The following is a 16,021-nucleotide window of genomic DNA, read 5'->3' as shown; positions in this document are numbered from 1 at the left end:
GGAACTGTTAAGCCGGCACGAACGAAAACTTTCGGGCATTTCCGATATTATATTCGAAATATAATATATATACACGGATATTTCGATTATATCCCCAAATGGGGATCCGTTAAGTATGTTGGCAGTGAAAGGTTAGAAGAATCGTTTTGGCGTAGAAAAGCGGCTAAAATACAATTTAATTTGGTGCATCGTGTCACCGATTTTGTACGGAAAGAACATCGTCACCGGGTATGCGAACGTCAGACGACAGACGGAGTGGGTGCAGTTTACGAGGCCGAGACGACGACAAGCTTAGGTTTCTTTATCGTACGGAGAGAATCCGCTTATCGGCGGGTCGTTATCCGGTTCTTGCCGTATGCCGTGGCCTGTCCCCTCTTCTCGGCCGGTTGACCGCCGTTATCGTTGCATTATCGTGAGTAACATTGACCGTTCGAGTGCATCGAGGCTCGGAGTTCGCGGGCAATTTTGTCGGTCGGTGAAAAACGAAGACGATCCGGCGTGGCGGGGCGGGGGGCTGGTGCACAGTCCGGTGCACAGAGAACGGTTGCACCGTCGCGTCGCGTCGCGTCGGACAAAGGCGAGCGTAATGGCGGCTGGAGACCGTAGAAGGTATATCTGGGTTGAATGGTACACACGCGTGCGGAGTCGACACACGATGCTCCTCGCCCCTTGCTCACGCCTCGCTACGTGCAGTGATAGGCGTTTTCCAGGGAGTCGCACGGTTGCCGCCGAATGGTGGGGCCCACGAGCCTGGGCTAGAGCCGAGACTATAATTCTGCGTTATCGGCGAGTTCACGGGCCAACGCATCCCTTACCGGAAGAGCAGTTGATCCTGCTAGGCTGTTGCCAACCCGGTTACTCTGTCAGCTCGACCACTCTCGAGGATCGTATGCTTACGACCCCGCCTTCCCTTCTCCTATCTTCTTCCTCTCTCTCTCTCTCTCTCTCTCTCTCTCTCTCTCTCTCTCTCTCTCTCTCTCTCTCTCTCGTCTCCTCTCGTCTCCTCTCGTCCTCCTCTTCTATTTCTGTTGGCATTCCGGCGATATTTCAAAAGACATTTTCGTTGTCCCGCGGCCTTCATTCCATGAAAGGAACCGTGACAACCTGCATCGATCCGTGCCTGCACACCGTGTTATTTCAACGATCCGGCGAGAACGAAGTCAATCTTTTTTTCACGCGCAGGAATCTGCTCGTCTCGTTTCTGGAACGATCATATTTTATGATCTATTTATTTTATTTATTGTTATTATATATCAATCCGGCGCGGCGCGGCGCGGAATTCGACGGAGCGTGGAGTATCGTTTCGTTTCGAAATTAAGTGAAATATTTGAATTATTCGCGTCTCGAGGTGTATCAGCGAACTGTCGCGTCCGCATTAAGAGACACCTTCGGTACACCGTAGAACTACTTTAGTTCGAAGGATCGTTCCCAAGTTCTTAGAAAGTTCGCATTCCTGAGACCCTTCTCGAGCGGAGCAGCCCTTCGAACTCCTATACGACTATCGGGAAAGTAGGCTCCGCGGTTCTAAGACCCTAGAACGATGGCTCTTCGAACTTCCGTATCCGATACGCACGATGTTTCGCGACAGCCACGATACCGACAATTTTTTGATAATAACGAAAAGCCGGTAGCGGCACGGACCGGAACCGAAGGGAATCGATTAGGAAAAGCAGCGAGACGGAGCAGCGTGCAGGAGAGAGGCTAGAGCGCGATCGATAGGTCGGTCGGTCGACTGTGGCTGCGAGGACACGCGTTCACGGAAGACGGGTCATCTTAATCAACGATTCATCACTCGCCATTGCCCCTCGAGGCGGTCGCGCGTGAACCTGCTCCGATAGACGATACATCGAGGATACTGACACGCGCGCAGGAGCATCCTCGCGTCCAGACTGGATCGGACCGGATCGGGACCGGCTACGGTTCGCTCCGGTAAATTCTCGATCCCGGTTGCTCTCGAGATACAACCCCGTCGGACAAGCTCGTCGGTCGAGGTCGATGTCGGGAGCACGCAGAGCCACGCTCCAGGCGAGCCCGAAGTTCAGGCTGGCCAGGGACACGAGGCCGGGACCCTACGAATTTGATACGAACGTTCCCGCTGACGCGGACGGTCCGAGCCGCAGCCCCGTTTCCCGATAACAACCCTTAAATCATTTCTGGCCGGGGTCCGGCGCCGCGTCATCCGTTCACCACCGATTTCCTCCGCTCCGGCGACCTTCTCTTTTCAACCCCCTACACACCGCTTTCGGAAAATTACGCTAGAAGAATTTCCTCGGTTGCTGCGTGGGCAGGAATTAACCCCTGGGATATCGTTGCCGCGAAATACTGGGAAACGGTGAAGATGATAGGAACATTTTGATAACGTCGATAGGGATACGGGTTGTCACCTAAATTCAATCTCAAGTTGCTTTCTTTCTGTCTTGAACAGTCTTCGATAGTTCTCAACAGTCTCCAACGGTTCAACATTTTCAGTCCCCGGGTTCTACTGTATTTAGGATCAGGGAATTGGCGAGTATACAACCCGAGGAGCATACAACGAGGGTTGAGAGGTTCACGAATACCTGTGGACTAAGAAGAAAAACAATAGCCACGTGGATCGAGCCGCTCGAGTAGCCAGCCAACGAGTCCTGGCAGTCTCCGAACATTCTAGCTACACCGAGTACCCGAACGCGTACCCTCGCCGAGCCGAAGGGCTGAAGTTTGAGTCACGTTGTTTCCGAAGCAACTGTCGTCGAAACGACACAGGCTATCGATCTGGGAGAGTACCGGGAAGCGACGATAGCGCCCAAGACCAAGTTCCTCGGCAAATTGGAAGAGCCTTACGGTAATCGCGTGAAATTGCAAGGCGTTATCCCGACGAGACCGCGTCTCGTCTCACCTACGGTATATATCCTGACGAGAGGGAGAGCTCAACCTGGAGAGCCGAAAGGGGAGAAAGGGGAGAAAGGGGAGAAAGGGTGAGAGGAACGTGTACCTGTGCTGTACGCGGAGTTTACATCGTGAGAGCGGGCGCGGACTAAACTTTCACCCCCCGCCCTGTGGATCTAGGACTCGACGACTCTCGGCTCTTGGCGGGCTGGCAGCCAGGCATCGACATGCAAACGAGGGACGAACCGTTTCGAACGGTTCAAACTTACTAACGCCGAAGATGGAAGGGTCGACTAGGCGTTTGGCCCGGTGACGATCCACCCTCGCCACCCCCGTGCATCCCCATGGCCAAACTCACCATCCTAACACGCCGAGTACCAACACAAATACAATTAACCTTTTCGCTCCGACGCGATCACGACAAAAACCTACCGGTCCACGAAAATAGAAAGAAAATCGCCTTCAACTTCCTGCGCGAAGAATAACAAGGCTATTCGTAAGAGCGAAACTTTAGATGGGGTTTCAACCCCTCGGTCTAGATTGGACACCGTGTACAAAGAAAGACAAGTTTTCGTTTTCCGTATCAGAAAGCCACGGATAAAATAAATTAACTGCATTAAGTAAATACATAAAGTCGGGTTAGTTATAGGAAAGCCATTAAAAGTTTTGGGCTGGCCTGATTCTCGCGTACCCGACGACGCAACCCTGCACGCGCGCACTTTGATAAAACGTCGGATCGAGGAAAAAGCTGATTTGCGGCTCGCGAGTCGCGTGCGTCGTGGAAATTAACGGGTCCGGGCAAAACCCGGGGGAATTTTCGTCCGTTCGACAAACGCCATCCCTCATAAGATAGAAAATAGCACGACCGACGAATTTATGGTCGCGGGAGGTATTAACGAGCGGAGGCAAGTTTCGGAACGGCGAAAGAAACCGGGTGAAACCGTCGCCAAAGGACGAGCCGCGTAAAAAACTGCAAGAACCGCCGCGTCGCGCCGGTGACGAACGGCGGGGAACAGAATGCCATTCGTTTTTCGCGAGTCCCTTGTTTTCCCTCGTACACCCCACCCCTTTCTCGCGTCCGTTCCGCAGGACGAAGATCCTGGCAACGCGATCGTTAATCCTACCATTTTAATTATTATTTAGAATATCCTTGACTAACAAAATTGTTGTATTCTAGAACTAGATAACAGGTCGAGCGCAATACGGAGGAACAGCGAGTACCAGGCTCAATAGTTGACACAACAGTTTAAGACTGCGAGGAGAAGTATTATTCCGCTCGCTTTTCTGTGTAGTTCCTTTCAGCGACGGAAATAGGGTAACCGCGAATCGTTATTATTCCGACTGCTCTTTTCCGCGGGGTCGTTTCTCTTTTTCCCCGGAGCGCGGCCGGGCGCAAGAATGCCAGCCCGAGGATATTGCGTCCCGCTCGTCCTCTACGCAGCAACAATTTAGCGGCGTTCCCCTCGATGCTTAACGATCGTCGCGGAAAGATTGCGTTAAAGGAAGATTTCATTCTCGTCGTGCCGGTTTACGTCTCGACGCCGGCATTCCACCATTGTACGATGCGCGCGTCCTGTCGCCGTAATTAATTGAAATTTTCTCGTTGAACCGCGGAGAAACCGAGAAACCGAGAAACCGAGAGGTCGAGCGTCGAGGTAGTCTTTTCGTTTCGCCTTTCGTTTCGTTCGAGGAACGAACAGCCGGAACGAGAGGGAAACGCGGAGCAAGAGGAGGAGGATCTTCTTGTTTAGCAGATTCGGTTAATCCTTCGTCGGGCAGCCGTTGCGGCCGAGTAAAAAAGATTGCTTTTGTAGCCACGTCGAGGAATTTAGCGAGTCGCCGCGGATGTAATTTTTATTCATTTCCCGAGGCAGCTTAACGCCGGAACTACGCTTCGAAAGGGATTCGCGAAGGCTCCGTGTCGACGGCGTTCGACCGCGGTGGTCCCACGATATTGCGTTCCGTTGTCTGTCTGTCTATCTGTCTGTCTGTCTATCCGTCTGTCTGTCACGGTTTCTTCGTTTTATTTCGGTTAATAGAAACACGGTGCTCTCGCCTGGAGAACCGGGATCAACGATCCTGCGAATATTTCCCTTTGAAGGCTTTTCAACCTCGATTCGATTCAGTGGGAAGCGTCCGGGCAACGAAACAAACAAATGAAACCGCCGAGTAACAGCCGGTCTACGGTTACCGCTTGATAAAGACCCGATCTCGGGGCTCCAACGCGCGTAGCCACGCCTCCTTCCCTCTACGCGTGGCTGGTCCACACTGTTCATCTATGCGTGTTGCTTCGAACGGGTTTGGATCGTCCATGCTCTAAACGTTTAGAATCTAGTTCGTTTCCACAAACGGTGGCTTGGGTCTCGATGATTTTCGGCAGCGCGAATGAAACCAGGAGAGAATGAAGAAGTTAGAGGCTGAAGAGGAAGATCGCAGAGCGGCGCCATCGATGCCTTTCGGGGTCGAGGAGTCGCGAAGTTCGACGGCGATTTCAATTAACCGGCGACGAGGCTTTCTCTCCTTTCACGTCGGCCCAGTCGCCTTTCTCCGGCGTGGAGAAAAAGAAGAATCCTTTTCCGCGGATGACTATTCACGACGGACCTCGGAGCTGCTTGCTCGCTTCTAGCACAGGTTCTGCGACAATGCGGGAGTAGGAATAATAGACGTCAGGGAGCGTCTTTTTCCGAGAGGGAGGAATAGGAGAACTGCTACTCTTCGTCGTAAAAATATCCCGCTTCCTTCCTCGACCCGGTTTTTCTTTTGCCGCGGCTAGTTTCGCCGAGTTTCGCCGAGTCGCCGGATACTTTCTCGAATCGAATGGAAGGATCTTCGGGAGATCCAGCAGCGCTCGATCCATGCCGCACTTAAATACAAAAAAGAAAACAGTGATACAACATTTTTTTAGACACTCTGTATATAACATTTAGCCGTAAAATCCATTTTCTCATATAGCGCTGTGTCGACTTCATACCGGTTATCGGTATACTTTGTTCGAAAGGGCTTTTCGCCGCGTTTGGGCAGCTTCAATGTGTGGGCGCGTCTCTATTCTCCCGGACACTGCACTGTAGTCTATCCGTGCTATCGCCTCGGATTCTCAAGCGAGAAGCAACAGAGAGAAAGAGAGAGACCCTAGACGCGGAACGTGACGTTTCAGTCTCCCCGAGAATTTTAATTTCATTTCTTATCCGTGCGAAGACAGGCGAGGGGGCTGCTCGGAGGGCCGAGGGTTCAGGCGGAGAGTCAACTGCGCCCGTTTGTCTCGACGTGACGAGAATGGATTCCCGCGGACGACACCGAACAAAGATGATTACACCACTCCGACGGATTCTCGTGCGTCTTCGCAGCACAGTGTTTCCTCGAGGAACCCTCTATCCGAGCTACCATGCTACCATACTACTCTAACCGAGACGGACGCGATCGTTCTCGCGAAACAAGTAGACGATTCGGTTTCGGCTTCGAGCGACTGCGAGTTTGCAACTGTTCTTCGGATCACGAAAATACGTCCCTCGGGACTCGAAGCGAACGTCACGCTACAGAGCTGTTGTTCCAAGTATAATACACTGGTCAAATTTGAACACTTACCGGAAGTCTAAGAACGCTGTTGCACTATTTTTGACTTGTCAACATTATCTAAAAAAGAAATACATTGTCATTTAGCTTGTGCTCCTTACAGTCAACGTAGAAAATTTCTATTTTTATAATGATAATAATACTGACGTTTGCCCGCCAACCGCGGTCATTCTATTCTCCCCTTCATCCTTTACAGCGTGGGCTCGACCATTTTGTTGAGAAGCGCAAGGACCGGGAGCTTTTCTTTTCGCCGACGCGACGCGACGAGAAGTCTCTCGCAGACTTTAGGACTCGAAGGGAATGCGGGCGGGCAACAAGTTGGGCTTCGGGTGCTGTGAATCGGCTAGAAGGAGCAGAAGGAGGAGAAGGAGGAGGAGGAGGAGGAGGAGGAGGAGAAGGAGGAGGAGGAGAAGAATCTTGGCGAGTCTCTCTTTGGTTAGGCAAGATCTCCAATTAGAATGGCGGCGTCGGCGACGCGATGGACGGTGTGGCTCGTTCCGGCGAATTCGCGGCGTTACACGGCCCATTAGGAATTACTCGGAGACCGTAGCTTTCGGAAAAACGTTCCACTCGGTGTAATGGCCCCCGGTGGAAGCCTCGGCGTGGCTCCAGTGCAGGAACTTCCGTTGTATACGTTTACTGGCGCGGGTCGCGGCGACTATTTCATTTTAAAGTCAAAACGCTGCCCGAGCTGGTCCGGGCCGGGCCGAGTCGGGCCGGGCCGGGCCGAGCCGAGCCGGGGCTCCGAACATCGTAAGAGGGTTGCCGGCACTATTATAACTTTGTAATGGCCTACTAGCGCGTACTTTGCCCTGGATATTGCCTTAAAGGGCGCAACCGTGAAACGTCCCCTTTCGTAAATTTAACTTTCAAACTCTCGCGCTCTCTTCGGCACAGGCTTCAGCTTCTTCGGCTTCGGGATCCGCAACGCTCCATCGCGTTTTTCATGGGCTCTTACGCTCTCCTTCCATCTCCCTTTCTCTGTCTCTCTCTCTCTCTCTCTCTCTCTCTCTCTCTCTCTCTCTCTCTCTCTCTCTCTCTCTCTCTCTGTCTCTCTCTCTCTCTCTCGTTCTTCGTCGTCGTCGTCTTACTACGACCAACCGCTATCGTTCCATGATAAGGATTAAGCTAGTAATTACGAGCCCTTTATTTACCTGGCCGCGACCGCGGAACTGCCTCGTCGATTAATCTTGCCGCGAGATACGACCCTCGAGTCGAGGCGTTACACCTTTATCGCGCATATTGCAAATATAAAACGGTGGCAAATGACGCGTGCACGCAGAGCCGTGCGCCGCCGCTAATTGGGATAACTTCATCCATCGTTGTATCTGATTCCTTCCTGGCCACTTGCGGTCCGTTCATTAAACCACAGACACACTGCTATCGCGTCACGTGAAAACAAGTGAAAACAAGTAAATTCACGTGCGACATTCTTAGAGTGTGAGCCAACGGTGTGACTTCAAGGTACAGACACTAAATGTCTGGCGGTCGCCGACCGGGTCGATGGTAAATCTGGAACAACGATAATATATTTTTAGCGACGAGCAAAAACGTTTTTCCATGTATAATTTATCTTGTATATTTGCGATCACGAACGCGGACTTACAAAAATCCGGAGCGAGCACGATTTTATTTTATTCCCCGCACTAATTGTCTTTTATTTTCTGTTCGTAAAAATGTATACAAACTGCTAAACTTTATTAAGATCTTCATTTTACTGCATATTACATAGCCGGACGTGCGGTAAATGCATAAACATCTACAGTCCAGTCGTAAAAGAGATTACATCCGGGAAGAAATTACACGGTTGTTTTATCGGTTTACATTGCCGGACAGCGTATGCTTGTCCTCGCTGTAACTCCCTTAATGCCCTCGGAATTTACGTAAACCATTTTGTAAGGATATTCCGGGGAGTACAGGAACTAAAACCGAGCGAAGAAAAATCGATTGTTGGTGGCCGGGTGCGCGCACGATCTTCCAAAGTCGACCGATTACATCGGCAACAATCCGTACGACGGTTGTTATCGAGCGGTGTTCCCGTGTGTCCGGACAACAAAGCGTCTCGCATTTATTAGAGTCAACAATTTCGCCGGCTGCGGAACGGATTAGCGGTACATCCTGAAGGAACAAATGACCCTCTCTCCGTCTTAGACGGCGGGAGCGTGTTGTACACTGTCTCTCCCCGGTTGCCGTTTCATCGCGGCCGTTCGCAAGAAACTCGCGGTCCCAAGTAACCACGTATCTTGCGAAATCAGTCTGCAACCGACAACGCGCGGCTATCTTATCTCTCGTCCGGGTTCTGAAATTCGATTGATAAGAGGAAAGGGTTCATCGTTCCACGGAGGAGTAAGAGAGGGGCAGAATCGACAAATAAGGTCGATCAATCGCGAGTGGAAACTGCGCGGGCGGCGGGTCCCCGGGAAAACAAATTCGCTCCCATCGCTTATCATTTCTCGGCGATTACTCGGCGTCCGGATTAGCCGCGCATTGTTTCGCGAGAGGGAACAAATTAGCCGGTTCACGGGGCGGAACGCGGGAGCGCGCGCGCGTTCTGTGCTCCTCGTGTCGGGAATACGGGAATACGGGAATACGGGAATACGGGAACAGCGGGAACAGCGGGACGCTCCAACGGTTCTGATCGTTCGTCAGGATTACTTTAGCTTCTCTCGAGATGCTTCTTGGGTAGCGGTGTGGCAGCCGCGACGGGGAAGAGGAGACGGCGAGAGCTTGCAGTGGCTGGCTACCACTCTGCTACCCGGTGGAAAGCTTCACGGAGAAATCATTTAACTGGGAAAGAGTTAGACGGCAGCTTCCGCGGAGGAGGGAGGACAGAGAGACAGTGAGACAGAGAGAGAGAGAGAGAGAGAGAGAGAGAGAGAGAGAGAGAGAGAGAGAGAGAGAGAGAGAGAGAGAGGGGAGAAGTCGGAGGAAGTGGGCGAAGAGACGCCTGGTAATTATTTTACCAGCACAGTCGAAGGGACGAGGGAGTGCAACTCAACCCTCTACTCCTCTTCTACCCTTCTCTACCATCCACGACCCCCACTTTCACCCGTTACCGACATCGTCTCTTCAACCCTCTGCCCGGCAGCGGCTCGATGCTAATTCTTACTAATTGGTTGCATTACTCTCGTTTCATTCACCTGCGCGGTTGCTTCCTTTCCTTCGCAACCTCCTTCCCGATTGCTCTCGCTTCTTCCCTCGTCTCTTCTGCTCGGCCGGGCTCCCCTCCGGTTGCGTTGCATAGTCAGCGATTGATTCCGGGTGAGTCAACTCGCTGTTCCGCTTCTGCTTCTGCTTCGGAACTGTGTTTCCCCGATAACCGCTATCGGCTCGTTTCCCTTTTCCAAAGTTCATTTGTTTTCCGTTGACGCGCCGACAACCGACGGAATCATTGTTCGTTTCAATGTAACATCGGGTAATGTACATCACCCTTTCTACCGTTCCTAATGTAACATGAATTTGCTTAAACTTTGTACGATTTTTATCGTAACATGTGATTGAAAACCGGTCATTTGACCGTGGTAAATTTACCGTTAACATGGACGACCTTCGTCATTGTCCCAGGTGTAGTCGCAAGTGCCACTGCCTGCCGGAATTCGTCACGTGTCGTAGGAATCCGCGAGCATTCGCAAAACATGCTAATTCCGACGAAATAGAATATGCAAGTCGGCCTCGCGATCAGTTAGCGCAGCGATCATGGTGCGAGAGGTTCTTCCGCGTGTGCATTTCTGCTCCCTGGCTTTGATCGTGTCCGCTTTTTATAGTGAGTGTCCTCTGCACCTTCGAATTAGCGAATATGTAACCAAGAACTTGAAAAGAAAGAAAACAGAAATGTGTCAATAGTGGGATAAACGTAGTATTTGCTGCAGAGATATCGGGTCGACCCATAAGTTATTCTCACCACGTTGAAAAGAAAACCCGATACGATAGCGGTCGGTCCAGCGTAGATTAGGAGCAGATAAACCGTAGCAGTTAATTAGGAGAGAGACGAACCGCAGTGAATTTTCTGTTCGCAGGGGCAAGTTCCTGGACAGTGTTGGCGATCGATTGCACTCGGTTCGATATCGCCGAGCTCGAAGACTATTTGTCAAACGTCCATCCGGCGAACCTGCCGGCGATCGATACTATGATTGGCAAGTTCACATCCCCGGTGACCGAGCTGCCCTTTGGTGCTTTGAGGTCCGACTGGCAGAGACTGTTGCTCCTGGAAAGGGCGCAACCCGAGGGCTCGATTTTAAGAGAGAAACTGGGTCGTCTTTTCAGAATTCTAAAGGTCGCTTACATTCAAACCGTGGAACCCTTCGATATCACGGAGCAACCCGTCTTTTCAACTACCGGCAGGTTCGTATCAGAAAATATACAAGACGTGTTCGAATCGACGGTTAAATTACCGTTAAAATTTTCCTTCGCATTTAACCCTCGGCGTCTAACCTCCTGTAAAAACGATGCACATCGAATCTTGTAATATTAAATCATCCTCTTACGGCTCCGGTAACATTGCTTTCTAATGTTTCAATTCAATTATTAGATCGAATTCATTAGTTCAGGAATGAAATTCTCGCAACTGTTGCACTGTCAATAATTAGCAGTGCGTTCAGAAATCAGAGCGATGATACAGTGTACTTGTAGTTCCTCCCTCCCGAGCAATTGATTTCTCGACACCGAGAGCGGTTCATCTTCGATTAATTAGTTATTCTCGATTCTGTATGCTGAACGTTTACCTCAGACTTGGCTCGTTGCTTTATCTCGACAGTTGGGGTGCTTCTACCGGCGAGAGCGCCGTTAATTTTGAAGTGGATCAAGAGGGAGCTGAGAAACTCGATGCCCCAGCCATCGATTCAACAGAAACGAATCAAATCTCCGAAAGTTCGACTTCAACCACCCTGCTCGGCCTCGAAGAAGCTTCTCGCATGCCAGAAGTCGGAATAACAACTTCCGATACAACGGTATCGTACGACAAACGCTTCGATTACTCTACCAATCCTATCGAGTCATCTTCGATCATCGTTACACCCTCAACATTCGATGAAAATTTCGAAAATTTCGAAAATTTCAATAACTCGGCATTCGAGAAGTACGACGAGCTAGCTAACAACAAAATCGACGAAGACTCTCAGCAGACGGATCGGCTCACGACGCAACAACAAGAAACGAATGCATTGAACGTTACATCCTTACCCTTCGATACAACAATGACCTGATATTCATCGACGACTGGGGTCGCTATCGAAACAGGCAAAAGCTTGGCAAATTTAAAAAGCAATAACAATTCGGTACCGGGAAAGGAGGATGATCTGGTTGAAAACAAAATCGATCTAGACTACACGACGCAAGAGCACCAAGAAATAAATACGTTTAACGCAACAGCCTCGGCCGTTGATGCAACAGTGATCTCGACGATCGCAATGTCTCCATCGCGATCATCGACGAGTAGGGCTATTATCGAGGGGGATGAAAGCTGGGAAAATTCGAAAGTCGTGGCATCGGAGGAGAGTGATCCGGTTAACAAGCATCAGGGAACGAAGGAGAGGGTCGGTTACGCGAAAGACGGAAGCTCCGATCATTTCCGAGGAGCGGAGGTGGCTACGGTTGCGGCTGCGGCTGCGGCTGCGGCTGCGGTCGGTGGTTTTGTCGCGGGTAAATCGAGCGTGGCCGGAGCCGTCGTCGAGGAAGACGCTCAGCCAATTACATCGCCGGTATCAGAGTCCGATACACCGGTTACGCCGTTCGGTAGCGATTTTTCAACGAGCCGGATCCGAGGTTATGGAACTATGAACGTCAGTGTGGCCGCAGCGGGGATAAAGGAGTCGGGTACCGTCGTTCCGACCAGAACCGAAATTGCGCAGGCGAGGGGCAGAGGAGATTCCCCTCTAGTTTATACTCCCATGAATTCCGAAGATCAAGAGAGTACGCCGGAGTATAGCGGCTCTGCGAATACAAATGACCCGGGGATGACCGACGTAAAAACCACGATCGAGCAAAGTCGAGTCCGTACTGATAGAATTCGGGGAAACGAGATCCCCGGCGACGAAGATTCCCTCGGTCGGCAGCCGGTTCGCCTAAAAGATGGCAGCCCCTCGACTCACCGGAGCAGCCAGAACCCCGTCCACTATCGGGACGAGATAACGCGGCCTTCGGTTTCGAGGAAGCCGAAGGTAGACAGCGAATTTTCGAATCACATTGTGATCCCACGAATTGTTGCCTCGACTACCGGATCTGCGAGCAATCGGCCCGATCCACCGGGAGATAACCGGTCCCGAACCGGTCCCGTGAGGTCCAAGAAACGCGGCAGTTTGAACACGGACTTGCAGAAAACCTTTAGATGGTTTTACAATGCTGAGAAAGGAGAGAGCCGCCACAGGTAACGAATCTACTGTCTTTCGCTTTGGGTAATTCGTCGGGATTCAGTTTCATTGTTAGTTATCTTTCGTCTCCGATCCGTTGGGGATGATAAATAGACTGCGGATCTTTGTATAACTGTTTAAACGTTACAGCGACCAACGAGGAATTCGCATCGAGTGCAGCGAAAACGGACACGACCACGGCAAATCAGTTTCGTAAATAAAAAAGATACTGACCAGGTACATGCTAAATTACCTATTGAAAGGCGTCGACTACCACGCAGGCTGGGAATCATTCTTGCAAGGTTTCTCGGTGATCTTTGATGGAACGCACCGTGAAACCCTCAGCTTTTGCGTTGGAGAGTGCTGTGTGGCTAGATCGTGGAAAGATGATTCGGAAAGTCCATTAAAGGGGTGCCAAACCCCGGTTTCCACCGCTAGTATCGTGTTCGGTAACCCGATACAGTTAGGTCCAGTGTACAAGTAATGCGAGTATCTCTCTCTGTCTATTAAAATGAAAATAAAACAGTTTGCATACAGTGATTGAACACGCTTGTATAATTTCCAGTTTTTGAAATTTTCGTTTACCTTTTTGCTAATTTTTTAATCCGTCTTTTGCCCGAACAATTGCCCAGGAGCTAATCATTATTTTCGACGTTTAACGTTACGGGAACAATCAATTTTTTATCTGGCATTACAATGCTGTCCAAAAACAGCGCACGTGTTTAGCAAGGGAGCAGAATGTGACAGTTCGGTTTCCTCTGTTATCCGCGCTTTTATGCTATTCCGATGGTAATCGCCATTTCATTTTGCCGAATTTTACGATCTGTTTGCAATGTCAATTCGCAGTTGACTGAAAAGGATACCTTCCGGGGTCGGTTGCATACTATTTTTATAACATTTGACAATTTTGTAGAACAAATTGATTTCGTCTCGTACAAATTAGATCGAGCGGTCATTCCATCTGAGCTCCGATGAAATAAATTCGAACGGTAGCGAATGCAAATGGTGTGTTAACGTTGGGATACTTTTCCATAAGATCGTGGATGTTGGCCACACACAATCGCACCGTCTTCTGCGCGCCGTGACGTCCAAGCAAGAGCGCTGGCCAAGCGCCATGAACGCGAGTGTACAGGTGGTCCGCGAAATCCTTCGAGTTCCGCGAGAGATTTTTATTGTTACGGGACATATTGCCCGGGGACAAAGGGTGGTCGTCGTCCATTTACAAGGACCCCTACCACGTCCGCAGAAAGAGAGGACACGGTAATAGTAACAGCAGCAGACACGGAATCGTTTCGATTCGCAGTCATTCGACGGTCTCTCTCTCTCTCTCTCTCCCTCTCTCTCTCTCTCTCTCTCTCTCTCTCTCTCTCTCTCTCTCTCTCTCTCTGTCCCCCCTCTCTCTCTCTCTCTCTCTCTCTCTCCACTGTTTCCCGTAACAACCGAGCCTCCGCGCTATCGCTTTAATCGTTTCAACGCTACTCTACCGTGTCCTCTCGGTCTTTTGTTCGCCCGAGGCTCGAATTAATGCAGACTTTTCCGTTCGTCCTACGGCGAATTAGTCGTTTGCAAAAAAATCCGGGGGAAAAAGACGAGAGAAGATAGTGGGGTGTGTGCGCGCGCTCGTTACACAGTACCTAACGAACCACGACGGATTATTCTGGTTCTTCCGGCGATGGATCCGCGTCGGATCGCTGCTGGCGAGCAAACCTGCCGGATAATCGATCCCATCCTCTGTTAACCAACCGATTTTTCCCAATTATTTGCAAAACTAACGCCTCGCGGAGGCCCCTCACATTTTCTCACCGACTCACAGTGGCCAGGTTCGAAATTAGACCAGTTAATGGCTAATAGATAGAAAATATCCATTTTTTCCAGATTTTTCAAGATTACACGCAAGATCAAACCTTTTTGGGAGAACTGATACGGATATGAACGTATCAAATTGATGGTAATAAGTCAGCTTCGAACATTCCATGTTATCGTTATATTTATTATCATCATGATCATCATTAATATTAATATTAATATTCTTTATCATTATTGTTACCACCAACGTCCTCGTCATCCTTATCCTCATCACCGTTATCGTCATCACTCATCGTTCTCATCGTCATCATCAGCATCAGCATCGTAATCGTTATTATTATCATTACTATTATAATCTTTTGCTCCACAAATATACTCGCGCGCCTTATCTATTTATATGTGTCTAAATTTGTATCATTTGTTGGTTGTTTGTTTGTTTGTTTATTTGTTTGTCTGAAACCCTGAGACTATGATTCTACCTCTGACGGCGAATCGATAAAACGTACACAAAGGAAATGCTCGTTAAAGTCGTGAACAATACAACCTAATCACCTTAGGATCCGTAAAAATATTTCTCTTTCTGGCCCTTCCCTGTTCGCAATGATCGCGCGTCACACACGGGAAACACACACTGTGAACCGTACATACAACGTTCACGGCGTCTCATTCGTGGAACATAGGTAACATCGTGCCGCGACCGTCTGCGTCTCTGTCGATCCGATCGAGTCGCGAAAAGATCTCCAGAAAGATCCATGGTTGTTTATCTCCTTACGGACTCGTCTTTACAATCTCGGTAATCGTAAATGAAAAATATCAGAATCCGTTATTTTGACGGGTCCCGTAAACCTAGTATCAATCCTACTACGGATCTTTATGCAAAATAAAAATTGTCTGCGTCAATTATAAGAAATAAGAACCAAATAGAAAGTTTGTTCTTTATTGAACAGTTTTGATAGACTGAAAATAGTGTATCGACAATCTCAATTGTTATTTCACCTTTCTACTATTTCATATTTCGCCAACCTAGTTCTATCATGAATGCATAAAATCCGCAATCTGCTCAGCAATTTCTTCAATATATTCTCTAATTCACGTAGATGTTATTGCACCTATTTCTACGCCACCATTTCCAAAGTGTAAATTTCCTTAACCCCTTGCCGTATGATTTTGTTCGCTGGTATGATTCTTCTTTTTCCTTGATAACTTCCCAGAAGGTAAAAGAAAATAATGTCTTTTTTATTTCATCTTGAAAGAAGAAAATAACTGCCGCGTTTAACACGTTGGTGGCCACGGCGGTCGTCGATGACCCGGCGCTATAGAATTAGTTAAAAATGATTGCCATGATGTTCGACCAAGGGGTTAATAAAAATGCAAAGTCGATTGATTTGACCAAGAAAAATTATTTTCTGTAAAACGAAGAAAGTTAAACAAAGCTT

General features: G+C 49.5%; 2 protein-coding genes across 9 annotated transcripts in view; one reads left to right on the top strand and one right to left on the bottom strand.

Moving 5' to 3' along the window:
- Positions 1 to 10,131: 10,131 nt before the first annotated feature.
- LOC143361361 (uncharacterized) lies at positions 10,132 to 13,196 on the top strand. Its single transcript, XM_076800699.1, has 5 exons — positions 10,132 to 10,198; positions 10,452 to 10,776; positions 11,189 to 11,600; positions 11,721 to 12,796; positions 12,930 to 13,196. Exons 1-5 carry the CDS (start codon positions 10,132 to 10,134, stop codon positions 12,994 to 12,996), a joined length of 1,947 nt encoding a protein of 648 aa, XP_076656814.1. The 3' UTR covers positions 12,997 to 13,196.
- A 1,565-nt stretch (positions 13,197 to 14,761) lies between these two features.
- Positions 14,762 to 16,021, bottom strand: part of Err (estrogen-related receptor) — a 22,749-nt gene continuing 21,489 nt past the window's right edge. For all 8 annotated transcript variants that reach the window (XR_013083447.1, XM_076800803.1, XM_076800802.1 and 5 more), the window contains one exon: positions 14,762 to 16,021. This exon is cut by the window's right edge. The gene's annotated coding sequence lies outside the window, so the exon portion shown is untranslated.

Source organism: Halictus rubicundus, chromosome 15, assembly GCF_050948215.1.
Source record: "Halictus rubicundus isolate RS-2024b chromosome 15, iyHalRubi1_principal, whole genome shotgun sequence".
NCBI classification, from domain to species: Eukaryota; Metazoa; Arthropoda; class Insecta; order Hymenoptera; family Halictidae; genus Halictus; species Halictus rubicundus.
This window is presented reverse-complemented; position numbering and strand designations above follow the sequence as displayed.

What these genes read in the sequence shown, in the direction of transcription:
- LOC143361361 (XM_076800699.1), top strand. Translation starts at nt 10,132, where the DNA reads ATGGTGCGAGAGGTTCTTCCGCGTGTGCATTTCTGCTCCCTGGCTTTG. An exon ending in GATCGTGTCCGCTTTTTATA is followed by an intron (nt 10,199 to 10,451) that starts GTGAGTGTCCTC and finishes TTCTGTTCGCAG; the next exon opens with GGGCAAGTTCCTGGACAGTG. An exon ending in AAAGGAGAGAGCCGCCACAG is followed by an intron (nt 12,797 to 12,929) that starts GTAACGAATCTA and finishes TAAACGTTACAG; the next exon opens with CGACCAACGAGGAATTCGCA.